This window comes from Leptidea sinapis, chromosome 32 (genome assembly GCF_905404315.1).
Source record: "Leptidea sinapis chromosome 32, ilLepSina1.1, whole genome shotgun sequence".
Taxonomy (NCBI): domain Eukaryota; kingdom Metazoa; phylum Arthropoda; class Insecta; order Lepidoptera; family Pieridae; genus Leptidea; species Leptidea sinapis.
In genome coordinates this window covers 10,706,892-10,734,402 of record NC_066296.1, presented here as the reverse complement: position 1 = coordinate 10,734,402, position 27,511 = coordinate 10,706,892, and the positions used below count along the sequence as shown (strand labels likewise).

General features: G+C 36.0%; 1 protein-coding gene across 1 annotated transcript; it reads right to left on the bottom strand.

Moving 5' to 3' along the window:
- Nucleotides 1-51: 51 nt before the first annotated feature.
- LOC126974328 (uncharacterized protein CG43867) lies at nt 52-21,892 on the bottom strand. Its single transcript, XM_050821786.1, has 11 exons — nt 21,734-21,892; nt 17,705-17,926; nt 14,294-14,451; nt 13,214-13,391; nt 11,702-11,857; nt 11,090-11,264; nt 9,960-10,131; nt 7,837-7,966; nt 6,360-6,491; nt 5,743-5,823; nt 52-5,030 (listed from the first exon to the last, which is right to left on the bottom strand). The coding sequence occupies exons 1-11, from the start codon at nt 21,890-21,892 to the stop codon at nt 4,668-4,670; spliced, it is 1,926 nt and encodes a 641-aa protein (XP_050677743.1). The 3' UTR covers nt 52-4,667.
- Between the last annotated feature and the right edge of the window lie 5,619 nt (nt 21,893-27,511).

Below are 27,511 nucleotides of genomic sequence, written 5' to 3'. Positions count from 1 at the left end.
TATAACTTATCATAAACATGTTTCATTAACGTACAAAACAAAACAACTCAATTATCTATACATATTTATTACCATTTCATAAAACAAACAAAAAAAAAAATCAGCAAAATCCGATCATACAAAACTGAGGCCCTAATTACATTAGGCGTCGACTTAGGCCAACTTAGTATAACTTAAAGGCGAATTACAAATAAATACCTACCTCACATACTACTTAACTATACAACTTAGCCCATCTAGATGATAAAAAATCGTCACTAGATATAAAATATACAATGTCTATACAATATCAACAACAGTAAGGTGAAATGCAAAAAGTGCAATCGAATATCTAAAATCTAATTTAATACGATTTGATTCTCAACGTTTGGGTTCTGTACTGTCGCGGTGCCAGCTGCCTTACAATATAAGCTAACAATATTTCCGTTTGAGCGAGATGGAATGATAATAAAATTAAATATTTTTTTCATTTTAGATTAACTTTATTTATAGTTAAATGTATTCGAAGAACAAAAGTAATAAATCAGTTTTGTAACCTTGTATAGCGTATGTGTATACTGATACTATTATTTGAAAGTAATTCCGTGTGTCTAACGAACAAATTTCAATGAGATTTAGTATGGACATAGTCATTGTCTTTTGAAGTCCTGTTCAGATATTCGTTAACAATTTTTTTATCTATATCATTACCAAACATGGTCTTTTATCAAATTTACATTACTGTATTCATAAGTATTTATTTCATTCCGAATAAAATACATGAGTAACAGAGATGGGTGGCATCGGGTCATTGTCCGAAATTCACACTAATCCGCGACTCAATAGTGAGTTGTTGAGTGTTATACAAACATTTGACGTGACTACTTTATGATTCGAGAGATAGCACAGTATAAATGCTAGTATGCAGTAAGAATGGTATTGGTAATTTTTAATGAGTTTTCTAATTAAAAGTTATCTTAGTTACAAATGAACATTTTTTCAAAAATATCCCAAAATCAAAACACAGTTAAGAATATAGCTTATTATTTGACAAAGTCAGCAACTTATCAAGGCTGCAGTTTCAAAACTGAAATTGATTATTTCATCACAAATGTTGCTTTTTTAAAAATCGTGAAACAACACACGCCATTTTACTATCATTATTTTTATCAACACTCATTTGTCAGCAGGCCTAATTTTGCTACTTTTGGGCTGCTTCACAATGTCCAAGTAAAGTTACGAATAGATACTTATGTCATAGGACAATCTGCTACTTAACTTAGACATTATGAAACAGCCCGTAAATGAGAAAATTTGACAAGATATCTTCAAGATAACACGATATAACGCCTCATTACTTAATTAATTTTAATCTCCAAGTTCTTTAAAGTATGAATGCACAGCTAAATAAATAGTTAGATACATATTCTTAATTTTCAAGAACTTAAATATAACAAAGTTTGACTAAAAATATGTATTAATTAATATTCAATCAAATACAGTACGCTTAAAAATTTAAACAATTAATTATTTAAAAAAAAACTGATTCTTATTTAGTCATACTTTCTCACAACTTTCTTGTTTAAACGATCTAATATCACCTAATTATGAGATTCGTTGATCTTATTAAGAGTTCAGTCCATATTAGTTCGATAGCTTGATCAATTTATTCACTATAGTAACATTTATCTCTATAACATTAAGGACTGATATTCATATTGAAATGAGATTGAGAGAGATAGAAGAGATAATTTAATTGATCAGATTAATTTTGTTTCATTCGAGTTTTTCTTCAGTTATGTTTCTTATTATATAACGTCAATATTTAATGCAGTTTCGCTAGGCAAATTTTGTCTTAAATATTATGTTTTATTTGCTCGAAATTAGGATTGAATGCAGGCGAAACTGACCTTTTAAATACATCCCAAACTATAAATATAAATAGATTTATTGTATACAGGAGTGTTATGTTACTAACACGAACATATTATACTACACTATAATTATTATCCCCGCCATTTGCCTCACAGGAACCTCTCAAAATAAACACATCTGGAATCCATAGTATTGTTAAATAAAATATCTGCGTGTATTTCTATAGCTACATATAACATCTATATTCTATAAGTATATTCTATTATGAATTGGATAGTTAATAAGCAAATAACGAGGATAGTTCTTCATAAAAGAATGTACGAAATAACTCATGTTCTAATGTCTCTACTTAAACAAATGTAATCTTTGGAATCTATGTGGTATCTATCGCTACGTTCATCTAACTTTGTACCCTGCACAGTGGTTGGGGTATTTCGAAATGCTAACATTTTCGAAGACATCAAACGGCGATATTTAAGAAAATCTAAAAAACTAGATGTAAATCATTTATTTTTCGATAAATAACAAAAAAATAAAGAGAATTTGCTTCTTTTATTTTTTGTTAGAATCCTTTCAAACACCGTAGTGTGCTATTTGAATAAATCAAGCATTGAAAGCAATGGTAGTAATTCTAAAATAACTAATTAAGTTTCAATTCTTAGCGACAATATCTGAGTCTGTGTCCTCTGCCTATCTGTCTTTCACATAGCCACTACTAAGGCGAAGAATGAATTATTTATAAATTTTTGCATATTAAATTTGCATGCATAAATTGAAGTTATTCGCTATTATTATCTCTAATATACATACATAATGTTACTGTACACTATTTTGTCGTTTCCCATACATAACCGATACCGATCAAATAATTCAAGTTATATTTTCAAATGCTGCAATAAAAATAGATACGCTTTCAAGTTACTAAACAAATCATTAATATAGACTCTGAGACATGAACTTGAGCGATGTTATTATATTTATGTGGAAAGTAGAAAATAGGTTTAATCTGTATGCAATGCGATGTCAACGATATAACTATATGTAACCAGCTCACAGTCAAAATTACAGAAAAATTGTAAATCAATTGTTGTGTCTTCAATCAAATCTACAATTGTTTCGCCTCTACACGAGGCATCATTAGGAGATGTTGACTCGCCCAATTCTGGTACGAGACTCACCAGATCTTGAGCGGTGACTGAACATTCTCCTTTCTGAATTTGGAGAGTCAACATCTCCTGAGGATGCCTCATGTAGAAGCGAAACACGTGTCGAATTGATTGAAGACGAATTTTAGCGGAAATTACACTCAAGAAGGCTCACAACATTTGAATAATTATGGATTTCCGCACAATAACGCCCACTTCAAAAAATTTGGTAGATACAAACAAAACATCTAATCATTTCTCGAAGTTACTTTGCGTTATGCCCCGCCTACATATTGCGTGTATTGGGGGTTCCGAAACGACGCATAATATTCTAAGCGCACTTCAAATTCAGTCACCGCTCAAGATCTGTACTAAATCGTGCTATTCATAGATATAAGTAATATTAAATAATTAAATTATTGTCACTTAATCACAAACATTATGGACAGATACAAGTAATAAGTATGCTAAAATCTAGGAAAGACACTATTTTTATTAAAATCCTATATTTTTAATACATTTATAAGAAAAATTATATGAAATGTTAGCATTTGAAATATCCCGAATGTACATACTTGGTAAATAGGTAACCAGTAATTTTTGGTACAAATATTCCAGAAAACGCACTCAAATTCGTAAATAAATATGGAACGCGTTACAGTTGAACACAAACAGTTAAAAGAATTAATGACAATGGTTTTAATAATATAATATGATTTTTCTCGAGGAAATATATTGGTGAATTTTTAGAATAAATCCCCAAATTTAGTATAAATATGGTAAAAATAACTGAGAAACAAACCATTTGAATAGTTATACAATTATTTAAAAAAAAAATTAAAGTCTTAAATAAAGATTTTGGCACATTTAGCCCATTAGGGCTTTCGATACGGAAATAGTAACCTTTTTACCAAGTATATGCTATAGCAATACAAAACTGCGTAACATAAGTCTTAGCAAAAGCACTAATACGCAGATGAAATATATAAAATAACAATACAAGCCGAACCGGGCCGAACTACAAAATATGAGGTATATTATTATATTTTCCATTACTATTTCACTTTTAAATAATTCAAAAATTATTATTTTCCTGTCTGCATATGTATGATTTAAATACAGTGGTTTTTTTTTCAATTTGACTTTATGTTATTTAAAGCAAGTCATATTTGGTCTAACTAGTCGTAAATAATGTTTTTTTTACATAAAACTGCGTAGCATTCAACAACTTGTGATGTTTTCATTCACTAACTGACGACTTGACGCCATTATGATAGGACGTCTGTTATGAATATATTATGATTACGGCATTATGTACGATAGAATCGAATATGTTTTAATATTCGCATCTAAATTATTGATATAATGAATTGAGAACGCCGCCATCTTGTTTATGTAACTAGTTCTCGACCAATCACGTTATTCCTATGACATAAATGTCTCATTTCGATTGGTCGTTATAAGTTATCATTGCGTTTCGATTGGATCTTAAAATCAGCCTTATAGTCCGTTTCACAAAAGTTCCCTGGAGGATTAGTGTTGGTATCTAACTTCAGATTTAATTATAAGTGACTTTATCATCATAATAATGAGAGGTAGATTCATTTGATGATTTAGCAGTTCTTCCTACTAAGCTATAAAGGGAACTCTTTTAACTTTTCTTCTGACCTACGCGACGCCATCTTGGGTGTGCGCTCGCTTCTTGTGATCGGGCGTAGATTTCAATATATCGGGCTGTCCGTGTGACAATATTCTCGCATCGACATGTTGGTTGGTGGACTGGGAGCTAAGAGTGAGCGTCGCATTCCGTTCCGAGCCCAGAGTCATGGTTGTGTTAGAGTTGAGTGTGTGCGTGTGTGTGTGCGTGTGTGTGTGTGTGTGCGCGTGTGGCAGCGTGTTGGGCTGCGAGGAAGGCTTGCGGACGGAGCGGTGGCTGCCGTGGCGGGTCAGGGAGTTCATCTGCGGCGTGCCCGTGCCGATTGGACGCAGCGTGTTCTTGTAGTCAGCTATAAGATGCGTTAGCTCAGCCATCTGGAACAAGATATATGTTGTTACTCCAAATTGCCTGTTTTCTGATCTTTTATTTGACAATTTACCAGTGGGAGGCTCCTTTGCACAGGATGTCGGCTAGATTTTGGGTAAACAACCACGCCTATTTCTACCATGAAGCAGTAATGTATAAACATTACTATGTTTCGGTCTGAAGGGCGCCGTAGCTAGTGAAACTATTGGACGAATGAGACTTAGCATCTTTCGTCTCAAGCTCTCTCGCAATTGTAGTGACGTTAGAATTTTTGGGTTTTTCAAAAATCCTGAGCGGCACTGCATTGTAATGGACAGGGCGTATCAATTACCACCAGCTGAACGTGCTGCTCGTCTCATCCCTTATATTCTTTAAAAAAAATCTTAAAGCCAAGTCTGACGTAAAGGTATTTCGATCGAAATTGTATAGGTTTCCCTATCCTGTGAATTTTAGCTGAAACTGCCGAATGTTATGTGCTTTATGTGAAATCTAACAATCCTACAGGCTTGCCCTGCATTTATTTTTTTCTGCATGTTTCAGTATGACAACTCTCTCTGTTACTATCGTTTTGATCTGTTTATGACATGATTATTCTCATATTAAACATTTTATTGAGATAAAACCTCTAGTTTCCGTATAAAATCCATTATTGTCGAGTTTTGTTTTAAAAATAGTCGTAAGAAAAATTTATTCATTCGGAATATTGAATAAGCAACTTACTTTTAGTTTATTGAGACTTATCAACATCTTGTGAACCGGACTTGTGGAATCTTCTGCGTCAATCAGCATCATGAGGTCATCCTGTAATTAAAACATTTTATGCACAATTATTCCACACTTAGAATAACATTTACGTACATTTCTACTAGTACAATATTATAGCTACTCTCAAATGTAGTACATTTTCCGTTCTGCCGTGACCATAAGCTACAGTCTACACAGCTGAGACTTCGATAATATGACTTATGAAGTCTAAGCAAAGAGTTTTTCTATGAAAATAAGGGACGAGACTGGCAGGACGTTCAGCTGATGGTAATTGATTCGTCCTGCCCATTACAAGCTCTCAGGATTATTGAAAAACCCAAAAATTCTGAGCGGCACTACAACTGCGCTCGACACCTTGAGACAAAAGTTGTCAAGGTTCAAGGTGCCCAGTAATTTCATTAGCTACGGAGCCCTTCAGACCGAAACACAATAATTCTTACACATAAGTGCTTCAGGGCAGAAATAGGCGCCCTTGCCGTACCCATAATCTACTGCCTCCCACTGGTATAGAGGCTCAGTTCTAACATTAATTTGTTTTCTAAAACATCTTATACATAGATTGAAAGTCTCACCTGCAGGCCACCGAAGAGTCCTATGGAGGTGAGTGCGTACCGTCCGATGACTGACATGGAAGCCAGCTCCAGCACGGTGACACCGTCTTCACTCACAGCCAGCCACACCAGAGACAGTTCCGGCTGCTTTATCTGTAACAAAATATTTGTTTTACACACTTTATACAAATTATTTGCCCCAAACTAGGCATGCCTATACTATGGGTACAAGACAACGATATATTTAATACAATATACTTACTTAAACAAACATAAATACATATAAACATCCATGACTCGAACACAAACATCTATATTCATCATATAAATGATTGCACCTACCGGGATTCGAACCCTGGGACCTCTAGCTTAGTGGTCAGGGTCACTTACCATTCGACTATATGGGTCCTCAAAATAATATTGAAACTATCGTGCATATCAAAGTACAAGTGGCAGCCACCATCTTAATTAATATATAATATCTTATATATAAAATTCTCGTGTCCCCGAGTTTGTTACCAAACTCCTCACAAACGGCTCAACTGATTTGTATGAAATTTTGTGTGCATATCGGGTAGGTCTGAGAATCGGCCAACATCTATTTTTCCTACACCTAAATGATAATGGTGACCCACACTTAAATATATATTTTATTTATTTATTCGACAGTATTTTTATTCTTATTTTATTTTGATTCTGCATAAAAAAATACCATACAACTTCATTTTTTCACCCATCTATGATCAACACCTATTTTGTATCGCGATTTTTATATTAATCTGTTCCATCCACAAATCCGCAATAAGGGTGCAAGACGTTGAATATAATGATTATTGTAGTATGATAAATTTTGTACGATATATTTGGTACGTCTGAGAATAGGTTGTCATCTATTTTTTTTTACCCCAAAAATTTTAATTTTGTTTTTGTTTTTTTTTTATTACTTTACATAGCAATACAACGTTTGTTGGGTCAGCTGGTAGTACAATATAAATACAAAAATTTATAACAATTTTTATGTTTTCCGAATTTGTTGATCAAATAAGTACTGTTATTTACCAGAGATGGCGCTAATTATTTGGCTTGATATTCGGAAACGCGTTTTCTCAATAAATAACTCCGTTTCCTAGGCGTTTTTGAATACATATTGTCATACATTTTTTGAGACTATTGTATACTGCTTCAGAGTAGTACGGGCCCACGGAGTTCATTTAGAATCACTATTATATATTTGATTGTTTGAATTGTCGTCTACATAGAGCCTCTTGCTGCTAGGCAACCGATGCAAACAGGCCAGGTTTATTTCTTTAGTATGCGTGTATATCACAAAATAGAGCTCAGCAGTCAACCTCAATTTTTTCAAAGTTTTCACAGCTATCACAGTCTAGACGTATAAATGATCTAAGGTTTATTTAGTATTTTTTCTTTTAAAAGTAACCCTTAAAAATACACATTTATATCATTTCATTTCAAATGTATAATGTATTTGGTGTCTCACCCTGGCTTGGAAGAGTGTTGCTCCAAAGAACGGCCATTTCCTGGTACAGTTGAGGTATATCCTCACGCAGTCCACGGTGCTCCGCCCTTTCAGCGCTATCCACTTGGAGCGTAGTTTCTCTTCAACATCTCTGTTGGATTTCGTTTAAACTTAATCAATGACACAAATAAAATTTGAAAACATAATTTTATGAACGATGCGGTAATCAAACCCACGACCTATATTAATCCTAAAAGTGAGGGTAATCACTTTAAAAACATAACAAATTGTTTATATTCAATTATTCGTGGTATCTTGGTGGCCGCACTCTCATCTGTATGAAAACACGTTCAGACAAAGGTGAGTCCTGGCTAGAGATATCCCTTCTGGAATTAAATATACGAATTTATATGAAGCCACAACCTGAGAGTTGAAGAAGAAATACCAAGATTTACAATCGATGCGTCACTCGGTCGGTTGGATCAGTTGGTAAGAGCGTCCGGACGGAACCTCAGAGGCGCGGGTTCCAGTTCCGCATCGTATATGAATCTTGGTACAAATTAAATATGAAAAAAATTGTTGATATAGTGAAGGTGTTTTGTCGACGTGTCGTTAATTCAATTAATTAATAATTAGAGTATCACTAGTGACCATAGTGAGTTTTGAATAATTATTTTAATCTAAAGTATTGGTAACATTAAAAGATAGGTAGATTAAGAAATATAAGAGCGATGTGGATAAAAGGATGAGGGAGTAAGAATTATTGATCAAAAATGGTTTTAGTTTTGTTTGTTAGTAGGTATTTAAAAAAAAACATGAAAACTTAAAACGATTTTCATTTATTCATGGCCTGAAATTGAAAAATCTTTAAAAAAATCTAATAATTCGCATCCGCGGATGTCAAAATATTTTCATCCGCAACAACCCTGGTATTGGTTGCATGTCTCACAAATGTGATGTAATACGTGGGTAACACTAAAAATATTTGAAATGGCCAGTTAGAAACATTGCTAATGAAAACTTTTTTTTAATTTCAATTTTAGAACTCTTTGGTAACCTAATGTAGTACATTGCATTCATTTGTCATTTGTTTTTGTGAATTGGCGGTTAGCCTAAATTAAATTAGTCTAAAACTCTTGTTACACGTGAAAATGGACCTAACGCGAGAAAATTTTCGGCCAATGATTTATTATCACTTTCGTTGTGGGCTTACTCAACAACAAAGCTATGATAGGCTGCGATTAGCATTTCTTAATGACGCGCCATCTCGTGCCACTATTTACAATTGGTTTAACGAGTTTAAGCGTGGACGTAGCAATCTCAATGATGATCCGCGTGAGGGACCTCCTTTAACAGCGACTACTGAAGATAACATCAGTACTGTGCGACGGATGATAGAGGAAGATAAGAGCACTCTTTTCATCATCAATCAGCAGATACGGGCAAGCCTAGGCATTGGTATGAGTCAAGTTCAAAAAAATATTACACAAACATTTAGGCGTCAGGAAGCTTTGTACCAGATGGATTCCCCATACCTTAACCGGCGACCAGAAACACCTTCGCATGGACTGGTGTCACCAAATGTTAGATAAGTTCAACGGCGGTGACTCAAATACAGTATTTGACATCGTCATAGGTTATGAAAGCTGGATATATTGCTACGAACCCGAAACCAAAAGGCAATCAGCTCAGTAGGTGTTTCCTTTCGAGGATCAGCCAACTAAGGTAAAGAAAGGAAGAAGTCAAGGAAAAAAGATGATTGCCTCATTCTTTGGTCGGAAAGTCATTTCGCGACTGTTGTGCTAGAAGATGGAAGGACAGTTACTGCAGACTGGTATGTCAATCGGTGTTTGCCTGTTGTCTTGGAACTGACCTGGCGCCCTGCGACTTTTATTTATTCCCAAGAACTAAAGATAAAATTCTAGGTATTCGCTTTACGGCGCTGAAGATGCGGTAAAAGCGTACGAAAATGCCATAGAAGAGACCCCTAAGGAAGAATGGGCCCACTGCTTTTTCAGTGGTTCCATCGAATGCGACGACGTGTAGAGAGGAACGGAGATTACTTTGAAAAACAATTAAAGTATTGGCAACTTTCTACATTAAGCCTAATACAGTGTTACCTAGGTATGGCCTTTTACCCGTACCTGAGCTCTTCGTTGGTGAGACCGGCGCGGTACCGGTACGGGTAGAAGCGGTGCGCCAGCGGCTGGTTGTGTTGCGTGTTGGTGGAGGAGTAGTCGCCCATGTCCAGTTGGGCCATCAGGGCTCCCAGCTCCGCAGCCAGCTCGCGACTCACCGGGAACCGCCCTGCCACCACTACGGAAAAGGGCAACTTTTAATGTCAGCAGAACGTTTACTTTATACGAAATATCATCATCAGTTCAGCCGGAAGACGTCCACTGCTGGACAAAGGCCTCCCCCAAAGATCGCCATGACTTTTTTGCGCTGCCCTCACCCAACCTATTCCGCTGATCTTAACCAGATCGTCGGTCCATTGTGTGGCGATTCTCCACAGTGCGGATTTCAAGGAGCTTTCTTCCTCGTACTACAAAGCTGTGGAATGAACTTCCTTGTGCGGTGTTTCCGGGACGATACGACATGGATACCTTCAAAAAAAGCGCGTACACCTTTCTTAAGGTCAGCAAAGCTCCTGTGATTCCTCTGGTGTTGCAAGAGAATGAGGACGGCGATGATCACCTAACACCAGATGACCCGTACGCTCGTTTGTCCTCCTTTTTACATAAAAAAAACAATACTTCTTCAAACAGTTCTGAATTTCATGGGATTCGCTCATAGCGTCACGGCTTCAGTAATTAATATAAACGTGTAAACAACCAAAATTCCAAGCGACACGGCGATGATTTGTGATTACTGAGCCGTGACGTCATTTCATCTGATTGGTGTTTAAGTTTATATTGCCGTATTTTAAGCTTTCATTTTATTACCATCATCATCGTATCAATCAATGCTGGACAGGCCTTCCCCAAAGTTCTCCACGACGATCGCTCTTGCGCTATACCCTTATCCAACCTACTAGGGCGATCTTGACCAGATCGTCGGTCCATCTTGTGCCGGGCCTACCAACACTACGTCTTGCGGTACGTGGTCGACATTCGAAGACTTTACGGTCCCAACGGCAATCTGTCCGTCAAGCTATGTGCCCTACCGACTGCCATTTCAGTTTTGTATTATCATAATTATAAAATATTTATATCGCTTTTATTTTAGAATTTATAATTGAATTCTGTCAAAGATGATGAACAATCAATCTCACCCTGCTGGTTGACCTGGTAGCACAGCAGCAGTCGCTCCTTGTCCGTCTCCGTCCGCACTGAGCTCTTGTAGTAGAGCCGGTTGCGGTACGTGAGCCGGATCACGCGGGAGTTCTCGAACTTTCCCGAACCCTTCTCTCGTAGCGCGGTCTCCCACCGGGATATCACGTCACATAGCTGTCAACGACAATACAAACACTTTAAAACAGGTAAATTACTCTCGTCTTATGTACTATATAACTTGTCTAATGCCAGAAAGCAATAAAAAGGAGCGTACTAACAATAAAAAGAATACATAAAGTAAAATGTGAAGGTATACGACGAAAAACAAAGGCTGTATATGCCTTGCATTATGCTCTAAAACAGAAGTAGAAGTGATAATTTTTATAGCCAGGTACTTCAAATGGATCTAATAATAATAAACAATATAACATTACTAGTTATAAAAAGTAAAATTTATAATGTAATTTTTGACATAAGTCAATGAATTATTTTCGACTTTAAGGTATTTATTATGATTCAAAGATGACCTACAAGGTATGAGTTTAGTGATTTTTCTTTTTGTTATACGTGTGTATGCTGCACATCGTTTATTACAAATTTGATATCCAGACCTTTTTATCGGGTTTGATATGATGCTCCAAGTCCTTTTCAATAGGATCATCGCTAAAGAGGGCAAATCCCGACGCGGCAGACTCGCGGCACCCGAGCTCCGAACTCAGAGTGGACAGGAACTCCTCTACCGTCGTTGATCCGTCGAAACTTATCACCTGTGATACAATTTTACAGTCACAATTACATTTATGAATGTTTAAGAGTTTATTATATAATTTATTTGAATAAAATGAAATCAATATTTGAATTAAATGTTGTTATTCAATGTTGGATATTCATATCATTTGTTTCAATTCAAATATACCCGAAAATCAACCACCCATTCGAAAAGATATAACTCTAAATGAAAGGAGTATAAGAACAGACGCAAAAAACTCAGCGGGCATTAATGAAAGATTAAACAGCGTCACATAAAATGTGTGTTTCATAAAATAGCCTGGAAGCAAATATAAATGAATAGCCTGTAAAAACCCGGAGAATAATCAGCCACTAAAATCTATCAAAATGAGTTGAATGTGATGATAGAAGCTGATTCAGAGAGAGTCGAAGCTTGTCTTACTATGTTGAATTGGCACATAAATTAAGGAATTTTGGGTCAGAGAGTTGCAAGCAGACACCACAATGGCACACTCCATGTCGAACGCCATAGAAAAGTGCTGTAGTGATTAACTTCATGGTGTAGATCACTACAGTTTCCTCAGATCCGGCCATGCAATATCAGCTGATGTTGTACTAAACGTCGAACAATGATGTTGAAGCTTGCAGTCCCGACTCGTTAACTGATCGTTACTATCTGCATGGCTCTATGATAACGCAAGACCTCACACGGCTTGAAAAACTCTACAGGACCTACATTAAGAAACCCTTCGATACCTGCGTACTTCATTACTATTTGCTATTTTTTATTTTGTTTGATTTTGGAGTCCAAGTCGAGAGTTCCCATGAGATAGACATAATCAAGAATACTTTACTTCAATGAATCATTAAGACAATAATAGTAATAATTGTAATGACTGAACTCAGCTCGGTGTGAAAAACCGGAGATGTTTTTCGCGACTTTATTTTGAAAAAAAAGTGTAGTAAATTTATCCAAAGCGTTTAAGCTGATTCCGAGGTAAGCAAAGATTAATTACAATAATTGCTCGTTTAAGGTGAAAGTAATAGGAGCGGTTCGTTGTCTTCTGGGCAAATTTTACAGATTTGTTATAATGATTTACACCTTTTTTTGTTAATGTAGTGTTATTTTTTCCATGGGCATGGGCAATAATTAGTATTTTGGAATAATACTTCTAAATTAATGTACAAACTATAAGAAGTTATATAGAAGGTATATTGGAATAGGGACGGAACCTGATAATATTATAATGCAAACGTCACTGTGACGTCGTCAAAGAGTGTTATTAATTGGCGATTCTGATGTATATGCCTGGACCTGACGTCATCAAGATGACGGCTTATCCCTATCTATTTGCGCGGGGATCCTATTCGTTTTCTATTCTATAGGTTCTTACTTGGTAGGTATTGTTCAGCATGTGGACGGGAATGGCGTGCGGTAGACTGTGATGATAGGGGTTCTTGAGCAGGATCGAGAGCACTTCCATCCGGGAAGGTTTGTCAGTGCGGCCGCCGTTGCGGATGGTACGCTCCAGAGCGCGGGCGCAGTACGCTGCGTATTTACCGCATTCCGTTCTATAAAATAATTGTTTCATTTACAAGATATATTTACAGTTAGTTTCAGGTTAAATAATATTGTAAATAAAGTAATGTTTCGAAGGATTTAAACGCACATGAAAATACTAAATTTTTCTTAATATATTAATTATTATTATAAATATTAACATTGAATATTTATCCCACTCTTATGCTATATAGCCTACAAGAACATAATACCGTTCTGTAGTTGATGTTATAACGACACGCATTTTATAATTTTACTCAAAATAATTACGATTAATTTCTCCAGACTCTTGGTATCAGAGAAGTAAATGAGCGGCTGTTCTCGCTTGTCATCAGGTCACCCATTAATCCGTTTGTCCCGTCATGAATCACAATACATGCTTTATGTTATGTACGTGGCTTTAATAACTTTTAAAGTCAAAGTCGAATAAACTTTATTAAATTAGGCTTAAACTAAGTGCTTTTCAATCGTCATTTCGCTTAAATTACTGAATTTACCATATGTTCGTGAAAAGTTGAGCTCGTGAGAATGTTAGAATATATTAATTATCTTTTATATAACTGTCAGGTACCGTGTAAGATGTAACACGTTAATGAAAGATAACTACAAGATATTCCTTCGTAGCTCGTGCTTTTACGTATACTTTATATAAAAATATCCACGTAATCAGCGAAATTTTTATGTTAATTTAATAAATTATGTAATTATAAGTTTGTCTGGGAAAATAAGACGAATACTGACAAAGTAAGTAATTTAAGTTGAATATTAAAAGGCACATGAATTAAAAAAGGTGATTACGGTTTTGGTTGTTTTAAAATCGGTCACAAAAACCAATAATTAAAAAAAAGTTCTAAAATAATAATTATAAATAATTAAACATCGTCGAATTTCAAACTATAAGGAAGTCACTTACTTAGTGTCCGAATGCCTTGACAAGTGCAGCTTCAAATACCAGAGAAGCCTATTATTCCTGGGCACGAAGAGACTGACGGCTAGCGCTAACAGCTGCCAGCCCTGGATGAAGCTATACGTGGGAGGGTTACTCTTGCAGTCCACGGAGAGTAGCGGTGCCTGGAACATTCCGGAGTGCTGTACGACAACTCTTTTAGCAACAAGCTAGTTTAGCATTACCTTACTGCTAAAGTCCCATTACAACTTGTAATTACCACGACGATTCATACTTAAGCTTCTAGTTTCTATTCAGGTATGTTTGTTTACTCATTAAACAGAAAGAAGTCTACACACTACACAGTATCATACAATTCATTCATATTTTCATCCAAAAAATACACATTTTTATAAGAATGAGAATTATTACGAAAAAAATGTTGCGTTTCATTTGTGAGCGACAACAATTATATAACTGAGCTAACCGTTGGTTAGAGTTCGACAACTTCGTGCGCGACCGTCTCACGGGCTGACAGACGGTGGCGGGGCGGGGTACTAAAGATATCAGGTGGTGCTGCGGGGAAGGGCAACGTGTAAGACTGACGTAACCCGTAAAGATATGTTCATATCACTTTCATTGCATGCTACTGCGTAGTTGCAGACTCCTTGAACAATCACTCCTGAAGAATTGTTTTAGTTACCTTAGTTTTTTAGCCACCTTAGTATTTTTGACTTTAACACAATATCAATTCGTACAAATTAGAAGGATTTGCACTCTTTTTTATACGAGACATCAGACAGACTAATGTCTATGTACATGTGACGAAAACATAAGAAGTGTTAATTTCATGAAAACATAATTGTATCTTCTGATCTGGATGTGGCCATAGAAATAAGGCTGCACACGGACAAGTTCCTTTAGTAAAATATAACAATTCTCTTTCATATTTGTAATAATAGTCAAATAGTAAAACCTACTGAGAGATAAATATAACGCTCCCGATTAAGATACTAGCTAAATTATCTTTTTCTAATCACAAAATACTCGTATGTAGCGGATCAACAAATGTTTCTAAAATAGCTTCAGTTTAATTTGCTCTTCTCATATATTTTTATATTAAATTTCATTACATATAATTAAATATAGATCCATCTAAATCATGTACATTTAAAACGCTTATATTGCGAGTTCGTGTATTATAATGATTAGGTACATAAATAAAACTTTTTTTTATGAAAACAAGGGACGAGACGAGCAGGACGTTCAGCTGATGATAATTGATACGCCCTGCCCATTACAATGCAGTGCCGCTCAATATTGTTAAAATACCCAAAAATTCTGAGCGGGACTAAAACTGCACTCGTCACCTTGAGACATAAGATGTCAAGTGTCATTTACCCAGTGATTTCCCTACGGCGCCCTTCAGACCGAAACACAGTAATGCTTACACATAACTGCCTCACGGCAGAAATTGGCGCCGTTGTGGTACCCATAATCTAGTCTCCTGGCTGGTTCCAACAAACTGAAAGATTTGCGATCGAATAATGAATGTAATATTTAAAAATGCAATGTTTGTCGAAGATATTGCCCTTGAAGTTACGTGTGCGCAACATAAGTTGTTGATCATGCTGGTATTTCATTTTGTGAAAGGAAAACAATATAACCTATATTATATATACCTTATCACATTATACTTATCATATACCTAACATTCATATGTTATGACTGGAATAAAATTCCAGATATATACAATATTAAAGCCAGGAGTTTATATTTTTTTGGATGATTCACGTCAAGCATGTGCCTACATAATAATCCAAATCACATAATTTAATTGCAATCCAATAAAGTTGGATGATATTCTATGTTTAGAGTTTCGTTTTTAAAATGGTCATTACATTGCCCAATGCAAAGCGACTGACAGGCTGGCGCAGTGATTGCCAGCAATAGGCCAGTTTCATCTATCAAAATTAAATTATGAAAGTGTTTGTAGACATTTTACCATATGATAAGAAATACGAACTTAATACTAAATTGTTGTAAGAAACGTGAGAATTATTTATATTTTCAAAATTAAAGTCGTGGTTTTAGTATCTGTATGTCACGTGATCGAAAACGCCGACCACCATTTTGTGACGTCACTATACTAGAGACAAACAACACACCAACGAAGCGGACTATGAAAGGTCATTTTATTTTTAGAAACATCAATAAGGTTTGCACTGCACATTTAATGTTTCTTTGTTTATGTTATGATGACGTCACCATCATGGCGGCTCCCTTTTTGGCGCGACTATTAATTGTTTAATTGTAAAACAATTTTTCTTAGCATAAAGTGGAATGATTTTGTGGAAATAAAAATACCAGTTGGATATCAAATCTTTCCGATAATTTTAGAATATATTTAAAAAAAATCGAAGAATAGCCTATTTCGATAATCAATGTTAGATATTCATTGCGTTTCATGTAGGTCGTCTATTCAGTCTTACATCATAAGATAATTTATTGTGCTCCATACAAGCTGGCTGTTCATTGCTGGTTTACATTAATACGCGATGACTAAGACCGGATTTCACAATTCAAGCAGATCGCGATCAGAACACTTTGAACTAAGCTTACGACTTACAGATTCAATTCGGATTTCACCAATACAAACTGAAATAGCCTAAGCACGTTTAAATACTGACCGCAGAATTTCGGACGTTGAACATTAATATATCTATTCATCGTATTGTGGTTTATGTGGAAGGGGCACCACAAATCAGCTAGTGTCAGGTTTAAGTAGACCAAGTATTAACAGTAATGATTGGTGCCAAGATTGAACATTTGTTCGCGTTTTTTTTAATGAAGATAGGGGACGAGACGAGCAGGACGTTTATTTGATGGTAATTGATACACCCTACCCATTACAATGCAGTGCCGCTCAGGATTATTGAAAAACCCAAAAATTCTGAGCGGCACTACAATTGGGCTCGTCACCTTGAGACATAAGATGTTAAGTCTCATTTGCCCAGTAATTTCACTAGCTACGACCCTTCAGACCGAAACACAGTGATGTTTACACATTACTGCTTGACGGCAGAAATAGGCGACGTTGTGGTACACATAATCTAGCCGGCTTCCTGTGCAAAGAAGCCTCCCACTGGTAAAGCGTTCTCGAGTTCAAGAGTTGTAAATGTCGTTATCGTAATAGAAACATTGACATATATCTATTTCGATTTTGTTCATACTCATCGATGACAGTCTAGACAGGTATATGATACAATTGTTTATGACAAGTAAACTCATTTTATGTCAACGCTCAAAAGGTATTGGTGAAATTGCTTTATGTTTAATCGAGGTATTTGAACACGTTTACGTAAACTGAGTTTTATTAAACTCAGTTTGAAGTGTCGTTTGTGAAATCGGATCTTAATCGTGTCATATATTGGTTACCTGTATAGAACTAGGCGATCCGGCCGAGTGTTGCGGCAGATCGCCCTTGTCTCCGGCGACTGACGAGGCGCCCGTGTCGCAAGTGAACAACGACTGAGTCGCGCACAGCAGCAGTTGCTGTACAAATGAAATGTTGGTGGGTTGGGAACTGGGGGTTGTGACGTCATCGGGACCAGAGTGTAACACCAAGAATGTATACTGTGCAGTACCTATTACTTCAATTTGTTTTCAGGTAGGCCTCAAGTTTGCTCAAGCATCATTATCATGGGTTACATATAGACAAAACTAAAATATATGAAACTTTAGAATTAAAATACTTAATACAATAATTTTATAGAAAATTATGCGGGTGTGATTGATTTTATTAAGAACCCGCTTCTAAACTCAAAATAATACTGTAAGTATGGATACTTTACACGGGAATGAATTAAAAAATTAAACATTACATCATTAAAATTAGACAATTAGTGTGTAGGGTTGGACTGATGAATGTATGTACAAGAAGAACCAAATAGTGCTTATCGTTATTATTGTGATATTGTGGTTCTGTTATTCTAGGATGAGAGCTTATGCCTAGTGAGATAAATAGACATAAAACTAATGCATAGTGTAACTGCATAATAGAGTTGCCATATTACATTTTGATATGTGCTGTATGTCCAAATGACAAATGACATTTACTTATCAAAACACATACAAATTCCTAACGGTGCGATTTTTTATTAATTTTACTATTTTTTACATATAAGCTAAATCCTATTTATCTTGAGATAAAGTCAAAGTTAGATAGATATTAGATGAAAGAAAGCTAGTATTTGAAACGAATTACGACATTATAGAGAAGAAATAAAATACATAATTTTTACTATGGAACAACAAAACGGCGTACATTTCATTTTGTATATGCAGTTACACTACTTCAATATTTACACATCCCAACTAATTATAATAAATAAAGTACCAAACATCGACCTTATTGAAGGGAGTGCTAGAGCTATATGATAGAACATTCCCAAAGTCTATTAGGGTGGGGTAAACATTCTTGGATGAAAACAAAAAAAAATATATGGGGAAAAAATTACACCAACATTCCATTTGAAATATTTGCAACGGGTATATTGCAGCTGGCAACATTATCGACCAATTGCGCTCGATAAATAAATCGTACAGTCAACCAATGAAGTACAATTCGTCCACTGTATATTTTTTTATATTAAAGCCCGTATTCTATAAGCTATCCCAATACTTATATAATTCTACAACCTATATATAATATATAAGTGGGACAAACTATACTTAAGACATGATTTCATCTTGAGAGATCTTTTGAGTACGGGCTGTATATAAAATTAAACAACTTTCGTTCTTTGCCAATGATATATGCATTTTAATAATGAGGGTATTGTTAAAAAATATAATTTTGTCGCAATAATAAGAAATTAATAACCCAAAGAACAAATTGGTTGACTGATTGCACATGTTGCCAGATTTAATCATATTGAAATTGTAAATCGCTGTACACAATCCCAATACGATCGTTTACGTGAAGCTGAACAGCACACAAAGCTGGATTATTGTTAAAAAATATAATTTTGTCGCAATAATAAGAAATTAATAACCCAAAGAACAAATTGGTTGACTGATTGCACATGTTGCCAGATTTAATCATATTGAAATTGTAAATCGCTGTACACAATCCCAATACGATCGTTTACGTGAAGCTGAACAGCACACAAAGCTGGATATTATAATGGTTTGTTAGTGTATTCACTGAACGCAAATAAAACAACTTCTAAGCATATACAGTGCTAGCAACTAATTGGGTAGATGACAGTTTGTCTTACATTACCGCTCAATAGAAAATAAATAAAAAAAACCTTCCAAGGTCTGCAAGTTCTACGCTTTATTGAAAAAAGTGGACTGTGTGGTACCAATTCAATACAGACACACACAGTAGAATAGTTTTACAAGAACATTGCCTTTTCGAATTTAAATCTAGATTGCATTCTATCATTAAGTATCATCTACCCAACTCTTTTTCTATATATGATAAAGTTTTGATGAAAGAATTCTATTTACAGATGAGAATGAATAGAACATATGACCCTTCTCGCTCGTTGATATTACCGGAAGCTTCTAGAACATTCTAGACACTGATACTCTAACGCATGATAAACACCAACTTGAATATATGAGAAAAGCAAAAGCACCTGAAGCTGAGCTGTTAAGCTTTATATCCAGCGATCACTTAAAGTACAATAAGTTAGTGCTGGTGTGAACTTAATTGTACCGATAAATATAACATGAGATTAATGATATGAAACTGTAAAGAGTGGCTCATTGTTTACTTATTCTTAACAAAATGATACGATAATAAGGCAGTCGTAATTATCTGTATGTTTATGCAAACTGAATTGGCGAATTGGTCGTGTATATACTTATAAGTATATATTTCGACCGCCCCATACGTCAGCTTAAGATATTTTTGTAGCAAAAGTTACTACATATTCTGAACATGTACACATAATTTTAACTTTATTATACCAACAAATCACTCTATACAGAATCAATTATGTTAGTGGGAATGTTAATGTTAGTGACGATGAGACTCAACATACTAAATAAGTTTAGGAAATTAATTTCAATGTCTGTGAAGGTCTCATTGCCACAGCTTTAGTAAGAGGTCATAATATGTAGACAAAATAATACCTTACTAATTAATAAGTTAGAGTAGTTGTCACTCTCGTCACGTCACGTAAGTGTCAAGTCTCGGGACATAAAAATGTTCTTTCGTTTTACTGTAAATTTTCATGGTCCCCCCACCCAAAACATCATAATTGTTGAATTAATCGCAGATAATTTATCTGTCTGAAAAGCATTTTGGTATTTTTCGTGTGTACATATTAATCTCTGTTAGTATGCTATGAACAACCAATCACAGAAGATTATTATTTACAAAGGTACATAATAAATAATCAGTATTTTATTGCAAATAGTTATGTATTTATTGTACACATAGCCGCCCTTACAAATGAATTATCGTCTTTGATTGGCGTTAAATATGGTAAAAGACGATACTACCGACCACTTCTTCAATTTTGGAGGCCTTTGAAAAAAATAATAGTTTAAAATAGTAATTTTAATAATGAATCATAATATATGATTGCTTGTTACGTGTAAGCAAAACCGCAGGCCGTTGCTAGTGTAGTGGTCGGTAGTGTCGAGTTAAGGTCTTCGCACATTGCACCGAATCAACGTAGAGTCCACCCCAATTCAACTCGCAATATATAACATTGAAATATAAGCTTTATGTTGCGTTGCTTAAGACTGTATTTGTTAACTAGTAAGTTGAAAGTCCACGCGTTGTTCACCTATTGACTGTTACCGACCCGTTTGCCCCTCGTTGTCGTCGAATCGGGTACGAGCCGGCAATGTGCATACAGCATGTGGGCGACTGCGGCGTTGCCAACTCGTCAGAATGAACTAACACGGAATGAAGAAGAGTCTTCTTCATTCCGTGTTGGTTGAGGTTGAGCTAGTTGACAACGCGTATTCCACTCGATGACGTCAAGTTGTCCACTGGACGATCTTCGTTGAAGGAAGTTGGAAGATCGCCAAGTTGGAAGGGTATCGGATTTTTTTTACGAAAAAAGGGACGAGACGAGCATGACGTTAAGCTGATGGAAATTGACGCCCTGCCTATTACAATGTAGTGCCGCTCAGGATTCTTGAAAAAACCCAAAAATTTTGGGCGGCACAACAATTGCGCTCGTCATCTTGTGACATAAGATGTTAAGTCTCATTTGCCCAGTAATTTCACTAGCTACGGCGCCCTTCAGACCGAAACACAGTAATGCTTACACATTACTGCTTCACGGCAGAAATAGGTGCCGTTGTGGTACCCATAATCTAGCCGGCATAAAATTGGGATTGACGTCGAGTCGGTTCAATGTGCGCCGACCTTATGCACGTGAGCGGCAGTAGCACACTTACTGTTTGCGTGGCGCGCAGCAGCCCATGCCTGCGTACCTGGACGGCGTGCTTGGCGGGCGCGTGCGGCGCGCACTGCTTGCACAGCGCCGACACCAGCTCGTCCGGGAGCTCGCCCACCTCCAGGCACTGCTGCAGCGCGTTCTGCGCCAGCACCACGTGGTAGTCGATGCCGGCCTGCTCCACCGCCACCGACATGAACAGCTGCACGCACTGCGGCAACAACCGACACCCACTTATTAACGCATAAAAGGCATTCATGTTCTCAAAATTGATTCCTTTTTGATGTCATTTCTAATATACTATAGACCGACCGTTTATCTGAGTCCTCGCCTGCGGGGTACAGGGGCGCGGGGGTATGACGACAAAGGGGACTGAGACAGGTGCGGGCGGCGGGCGAATTTTTGTAATCGCTCATTTCGATCGCAACGCGGACAGCGATCGCACGTGTTAATTGTTGCGGACGCCTTGTGAGAGATACACATGTGATAACAATCTCAAGATGAATCGTAAAATGTTCGGTCAAAAAGTAAATAGTCAGTGCAAGCAAAATGGCTTTAAACGTGTACCAATATTTTAGAAAAAAGAAACTCGACCCAAATTCTGTTGAATATCAACAAGACATACATTTAAACAAAACCGTAGCAGAAGTTACTCGGCTATCGGAAAAGACTGTATCTAGAATCGTAGATCAAGGGAAATTATTGAAAGACAACAAACGATTCAAATAACCGAAAACATCAAAACAGGTTCGAAAAAAAAAAGGTAGAAATAAGCGATTTCACAAAAGGAGTGGTAAGAAGAAAAGTCACTCAATTTTATACAATTGATAAAAAAATACCTACTCTGAAAACGTTAAATGCTGTCCTTACAGAAGAGAATATATTACACTGCGGAAGGGAATATTTAAGGCTGTTGTTACATGACCTAGGTTTTAAATTTAAGAAATGTGGTTCTAAAAGGAAACTCCTTATTGAACAGCCAAATATAAGATCGTGGAGGTGGAAATACCTAAGGACTATCAAAAAATATCGTAGAGAAGGAAGACATATTTTATATCTTGACGAAGCATATGTAAATGAGTCTCATAACGTTTCAAAATACTGGCAATCCAAGGAGGTACATCTATATTGGAAATGCTATCTGATATTGAAAAAGGGAACCGTTTGATCGTCGTACATTGTGGAAGTCAAACTGGATTTGTAGACGGAGCACTAGTAATATTTAAATCCAAATGTAAAACAGGTGATTATCACGATTCTATGAATTTCGTGAATTACAGTAAATGGATAAATGAAAAGCTAATGCCCAATATACCACCAAATTCCGTCATTGGGATGGATAACGCAGCTTACCATTAGGTTTGAGAAGAAAAAAAGCCGACTATGGCTTCTACCAAGGCAATTATGCAAACATGGTTACGACGACACGACGTGGTTTTCGATGATAAACTGAAAAAGGACGACTTATCAAAATTGATTAAAAAGACAGAAACTGAAGATATTTATAAAATTGACGATTTATTGAAAAGAAACGGGAATGAAGTGTTGCGTTTGCCTCCTTATCACCAAGACCTGAACCCTATTGAGTTGGTTTGGGTGACATTAAGGGACAAGCACAAAAAAGTGTGGACTCTAATTTAGACCAAAAAAAAACTATGTTAGAGGCATTATTTGCTGAATATTCTGCACAGAAGTGGGAGCATTGTGTTAACCATGTTATAAATATCGAGGACGACTACTGCAAACATAAAGGAATTCGGGATGATGCTGTTGATTTTATTATCAACACTGGACGACTCTGATGAATCCGATGATGGATCCTTCGAAAGTGAAGAATCAAGTTCCACCGACATTGATGTGGACATAACTGATTGAAATATAATTTTGATGATTATTCTATATAATAAATAGTACAATAGTTTATTACAAAATATTTTATTTACGTAACTTCATAGCTTTTAGTTAGTTCATTGAAATTTTGTATCATCATTAATAATTTTGATTTAATAAATCACAATTTCTTTACTATGACGTCACATATCTTAGGAACTATCTTGGCGCATTTCATCTCGTGTATATCTCACTAAGCGCCCCCGCCGCCCGCACCTGTCTCAGTCCCCTTTGTCGTCATACCCCCGCGCCCCTGTACTCCGCAGGCGAGGACTCAGATAAACGTTCGGCCTATAGATACTACTACCGCTCCGGAAACAAATGGCGCTCTGAGAGAGAAGAAGCCGCGCATGTAACTCTTCCAGCATTCTTTTTTTTGTGCTCGTTTTTATTGCTATTGCGATAAAATTGTTATAATCTGCTAAGCTGTGGAGTAATAGGATTTACGACAGAGCCATTTTTTAATAAAACATTTAAATTTATTTATAGAGAATACCTAAACAGTGGCTGGGACTTTATTATAAAAGTGTATACATTTACCCTTAAAGCTATTATGTATCTTATGAAGCCTACTAGTATTAGTTACAAGCAATGCCTTATTTCTATTGTTATAATAATGAAAATCACTATTAAGAGCAAAAAGGTGACGATTTTTCTGAACGTAGGTATATTAAATTTTCATAAATGTACTGAAAATGGATGTCTTAATATTTATTTCTTTAAATTTTTCTTTGAAAGACTGTCTATAACCAAGCTGATAAATAGCCCGAACAGTTTTGCAGAGCAAACACTATATCAATGTCAGCAGCATGACCCCACAGTAAAATACCGTAAGTCATGATGCTGTAAAAATAATTGAAGTACACTCCAACCGCCCGCTCCACATTTACGCGAGATCCTTGCCGATAATCTCGGCAAGAATCTCAACGACATTTTCGGCGAGAGCTTCTTTGGATACACACTCGCAAGGTAACAGTTCTCAACCTCGATGACGATGGACGCAGAAGTATCTGCTGTAACAAACTTATCTTTTTTTTAACTAAAATTCCATCAAGGCGCTAATACTACGCTTATTTTTATAATATATATATATATATATATTAGGAATGCGAATTCTAATTCGATCGCCCAAATTCAGCTCATATAAATACCACGCAAAACTGTATTAAGCGAAGAGTCTCTCGTTTCCGACACTGAGAAACATGCGAGTGTGGAGTCATTAGAAGTTCTCGAATGTTCTCGCGATCTCAGATCTTCTAAATAATATGAATCGGTTCCACATTCGTGTTTCTCATGTTCTTCTCGCCTTGTCGCGAGATTCTCACGTGATGTCGAGCGGGCTTTACAACTTGAGGTTAACAAGTGTAACGTTGGTCAACTTGCGTACACCTTGTCTAACTTGTACGAACACGTTAGGTAACTTGTACGTACACGATCGTCACTTGTATAAACACGATGATGCACTGTAATTACATGGGTCAATTGTATCTGTACAAAATTGTACGTGTCCATTTGTGTGCAGGTCGGTCAACTTGTACAAATTGGTACACATGGAGTAAGCACAGTTTGTCAACGCTAACACATAAAAAAGTGTGTGTGTGTGTGTACTTATGATGCAAGCCAGAAGTTATACTTCATTGGCCTAACGAAGCAAAAATCATTAAAATGATTTATTCCATCCAATTCTACGTATTTAGAAAGAACAATTTTGTAAAAATCTTGCAAAGATGGCTCTGACAATTAATTATTAAATAATGAATACGGCTGTTTGGGCTTGAACCCTTTGCCTGTCCTAATAATGGACGAAGAAACAAAAAAAAACAACGAATGACGCAAGCGTCAGAAAATTTTAATAACCAACTTAAACCTGTTACTTTTATGTAACTCATATTTTTTCATAACGCGCCTAAAGAAGTATAACTTCAATATAATTACAATTCGTTAATTTAGTGTTTGCATTACATACAAAATTTAATGTGCAACGAAAATAGAGAGTATTTAGTAACTTAACATTTTATATGTTATTTATAAAAAAAACAACATTATGGCAACTTATATTAACAAATATAAAATGAAATAGTGTTTTTTTGTGTATGGTATGAAAGTGGGCGTGTTTTGTGTTCTGTTTGTAACCAACCTTAAACAGTTTAAGCGCTTCGGCCTGCAGTGCTTCAGAATTGAGGCTTGTAAGTGGTGAGGTAATGTTCTCTTTGGAATACAACAATGTTGGATGCCTCCAGAGAACACAATCTGAAAACATTTTTATGACAAATAATTTTTTTCCGTCACCTTCTACTAATAAATCTCTTTTAAACACGAACAATTAATGTCCATGTATTTCACAGTTTTAACTATTACTACTAATTATGGAGCTGAGGAATTTTTTTGATTAGTCAAAAGTTACATTTTACCAGTTACCACCTCTTCGGAATTTGAGCAATAACGAGAAGAAGAAGGCAAGAAACTTATTGCCACTTTTTAAATCAACATTTACTGACTGCTTCCACGTTTAAAAAAAAGCTACGAACTCTACCAAATAACAAAAGATTATGCTAATCTACATAATGCAGGTAACTTACTGGGCTCTCCGTCGGTCTCCATCAGTTTCTGCACGAGCTGTTCGAAGTGTGTGCCCCGCTGCGAGCTGGCGCCACTAACCACAGTCAGATGGTAAAGCCAGGCGTCTTTCTCCGCTTTGCTCTCCAGTAGTAGGTAGGTGGGACCCTGCCGATATTTTTTCAATTTAAATTCGATATAAACTGAGTGTCCAAAAGATTGACGTATATTCCCGTATGGGCCAGGTTCACATCAGTGGCGTGCATTGGTCTTACAACTAGTCGTAGTTGAGCTTTGGAATATGCGATCTGGAGATAGCTTACCGAAGGTTTTTTTTTATGAAAATAAGGAACGAGACGCGCAGGACGTTCAGCTGTTGGTAATTGATAAGCCCTGCCCATTACAATGCAGTTGCTCTCAGGATTCTTGAAACACTCCAAAAATTCCGAGCGGCACTACAACTGCGCTCGTCACCTTGAGACATAAGATGTTAAGTCTCATTTGCCCAGTAATTTCACTAGCTACGGCGCCCTTCAGACCGAAACACAGTAATGCTTACATATTACTGCTTCACGGTAGAAATAGGCGCCGTTGTGGTACCCACAATCTAGCCAGCATCCTGTGCAAAGGAGCCCTCCACTGCATAATTGCCTATATGATATGCACGCCCCTGGTTCACATCAACCCGGAGAACACGCAACAACGGACGGTTGGTAGTTATTTGCATGTCGTAGATGTGGTATACTTCTTTAATTAATGAAAATATTTTAAAAAAAATATTGGACTCGATGTTGCCAAAACTTTATAAAAGCAACGAAGCGTGAGGATACATAAACAATGTTAATTTTTACCAAATAATGAATGTAAAAACTATTTAAATAAGGGTTACAGTTTACAATGTTTTATTGACATACATTGTTAAAAAAAAATTAACAAAAAAACAATCACCTTCAAAAACACAATTCCAAAACAATAGATATAATATGCACTAAAAAGTATAAAAATAATTGAGTATTTTTTTACAATCGTAACTAATTAATCTTATTCTAGTTACGATTATTGTTATTTTTGAAATTTCTCTCTCTGGAAGACTCTTTTTAGATCAAATTACATTATAATTGAATTTTGCAACACTTGTAATTTCCACATATCGTAGGATTCTGTTCTATGTGCATATACTTCCCCTATAAATACCACCGTATTAGCTAAATCAGGCCGAGTAGTAGGCATAACAAGATTATGTTAGTTCCTAGTGTGAACATTATGATTATCACAATTTCAAGAAAATTCTCTAACATTATATATTAGTACATAAATTACATTACTTTATCATGAATAAATATAGATAGACAACAGTCAATGTGATAAT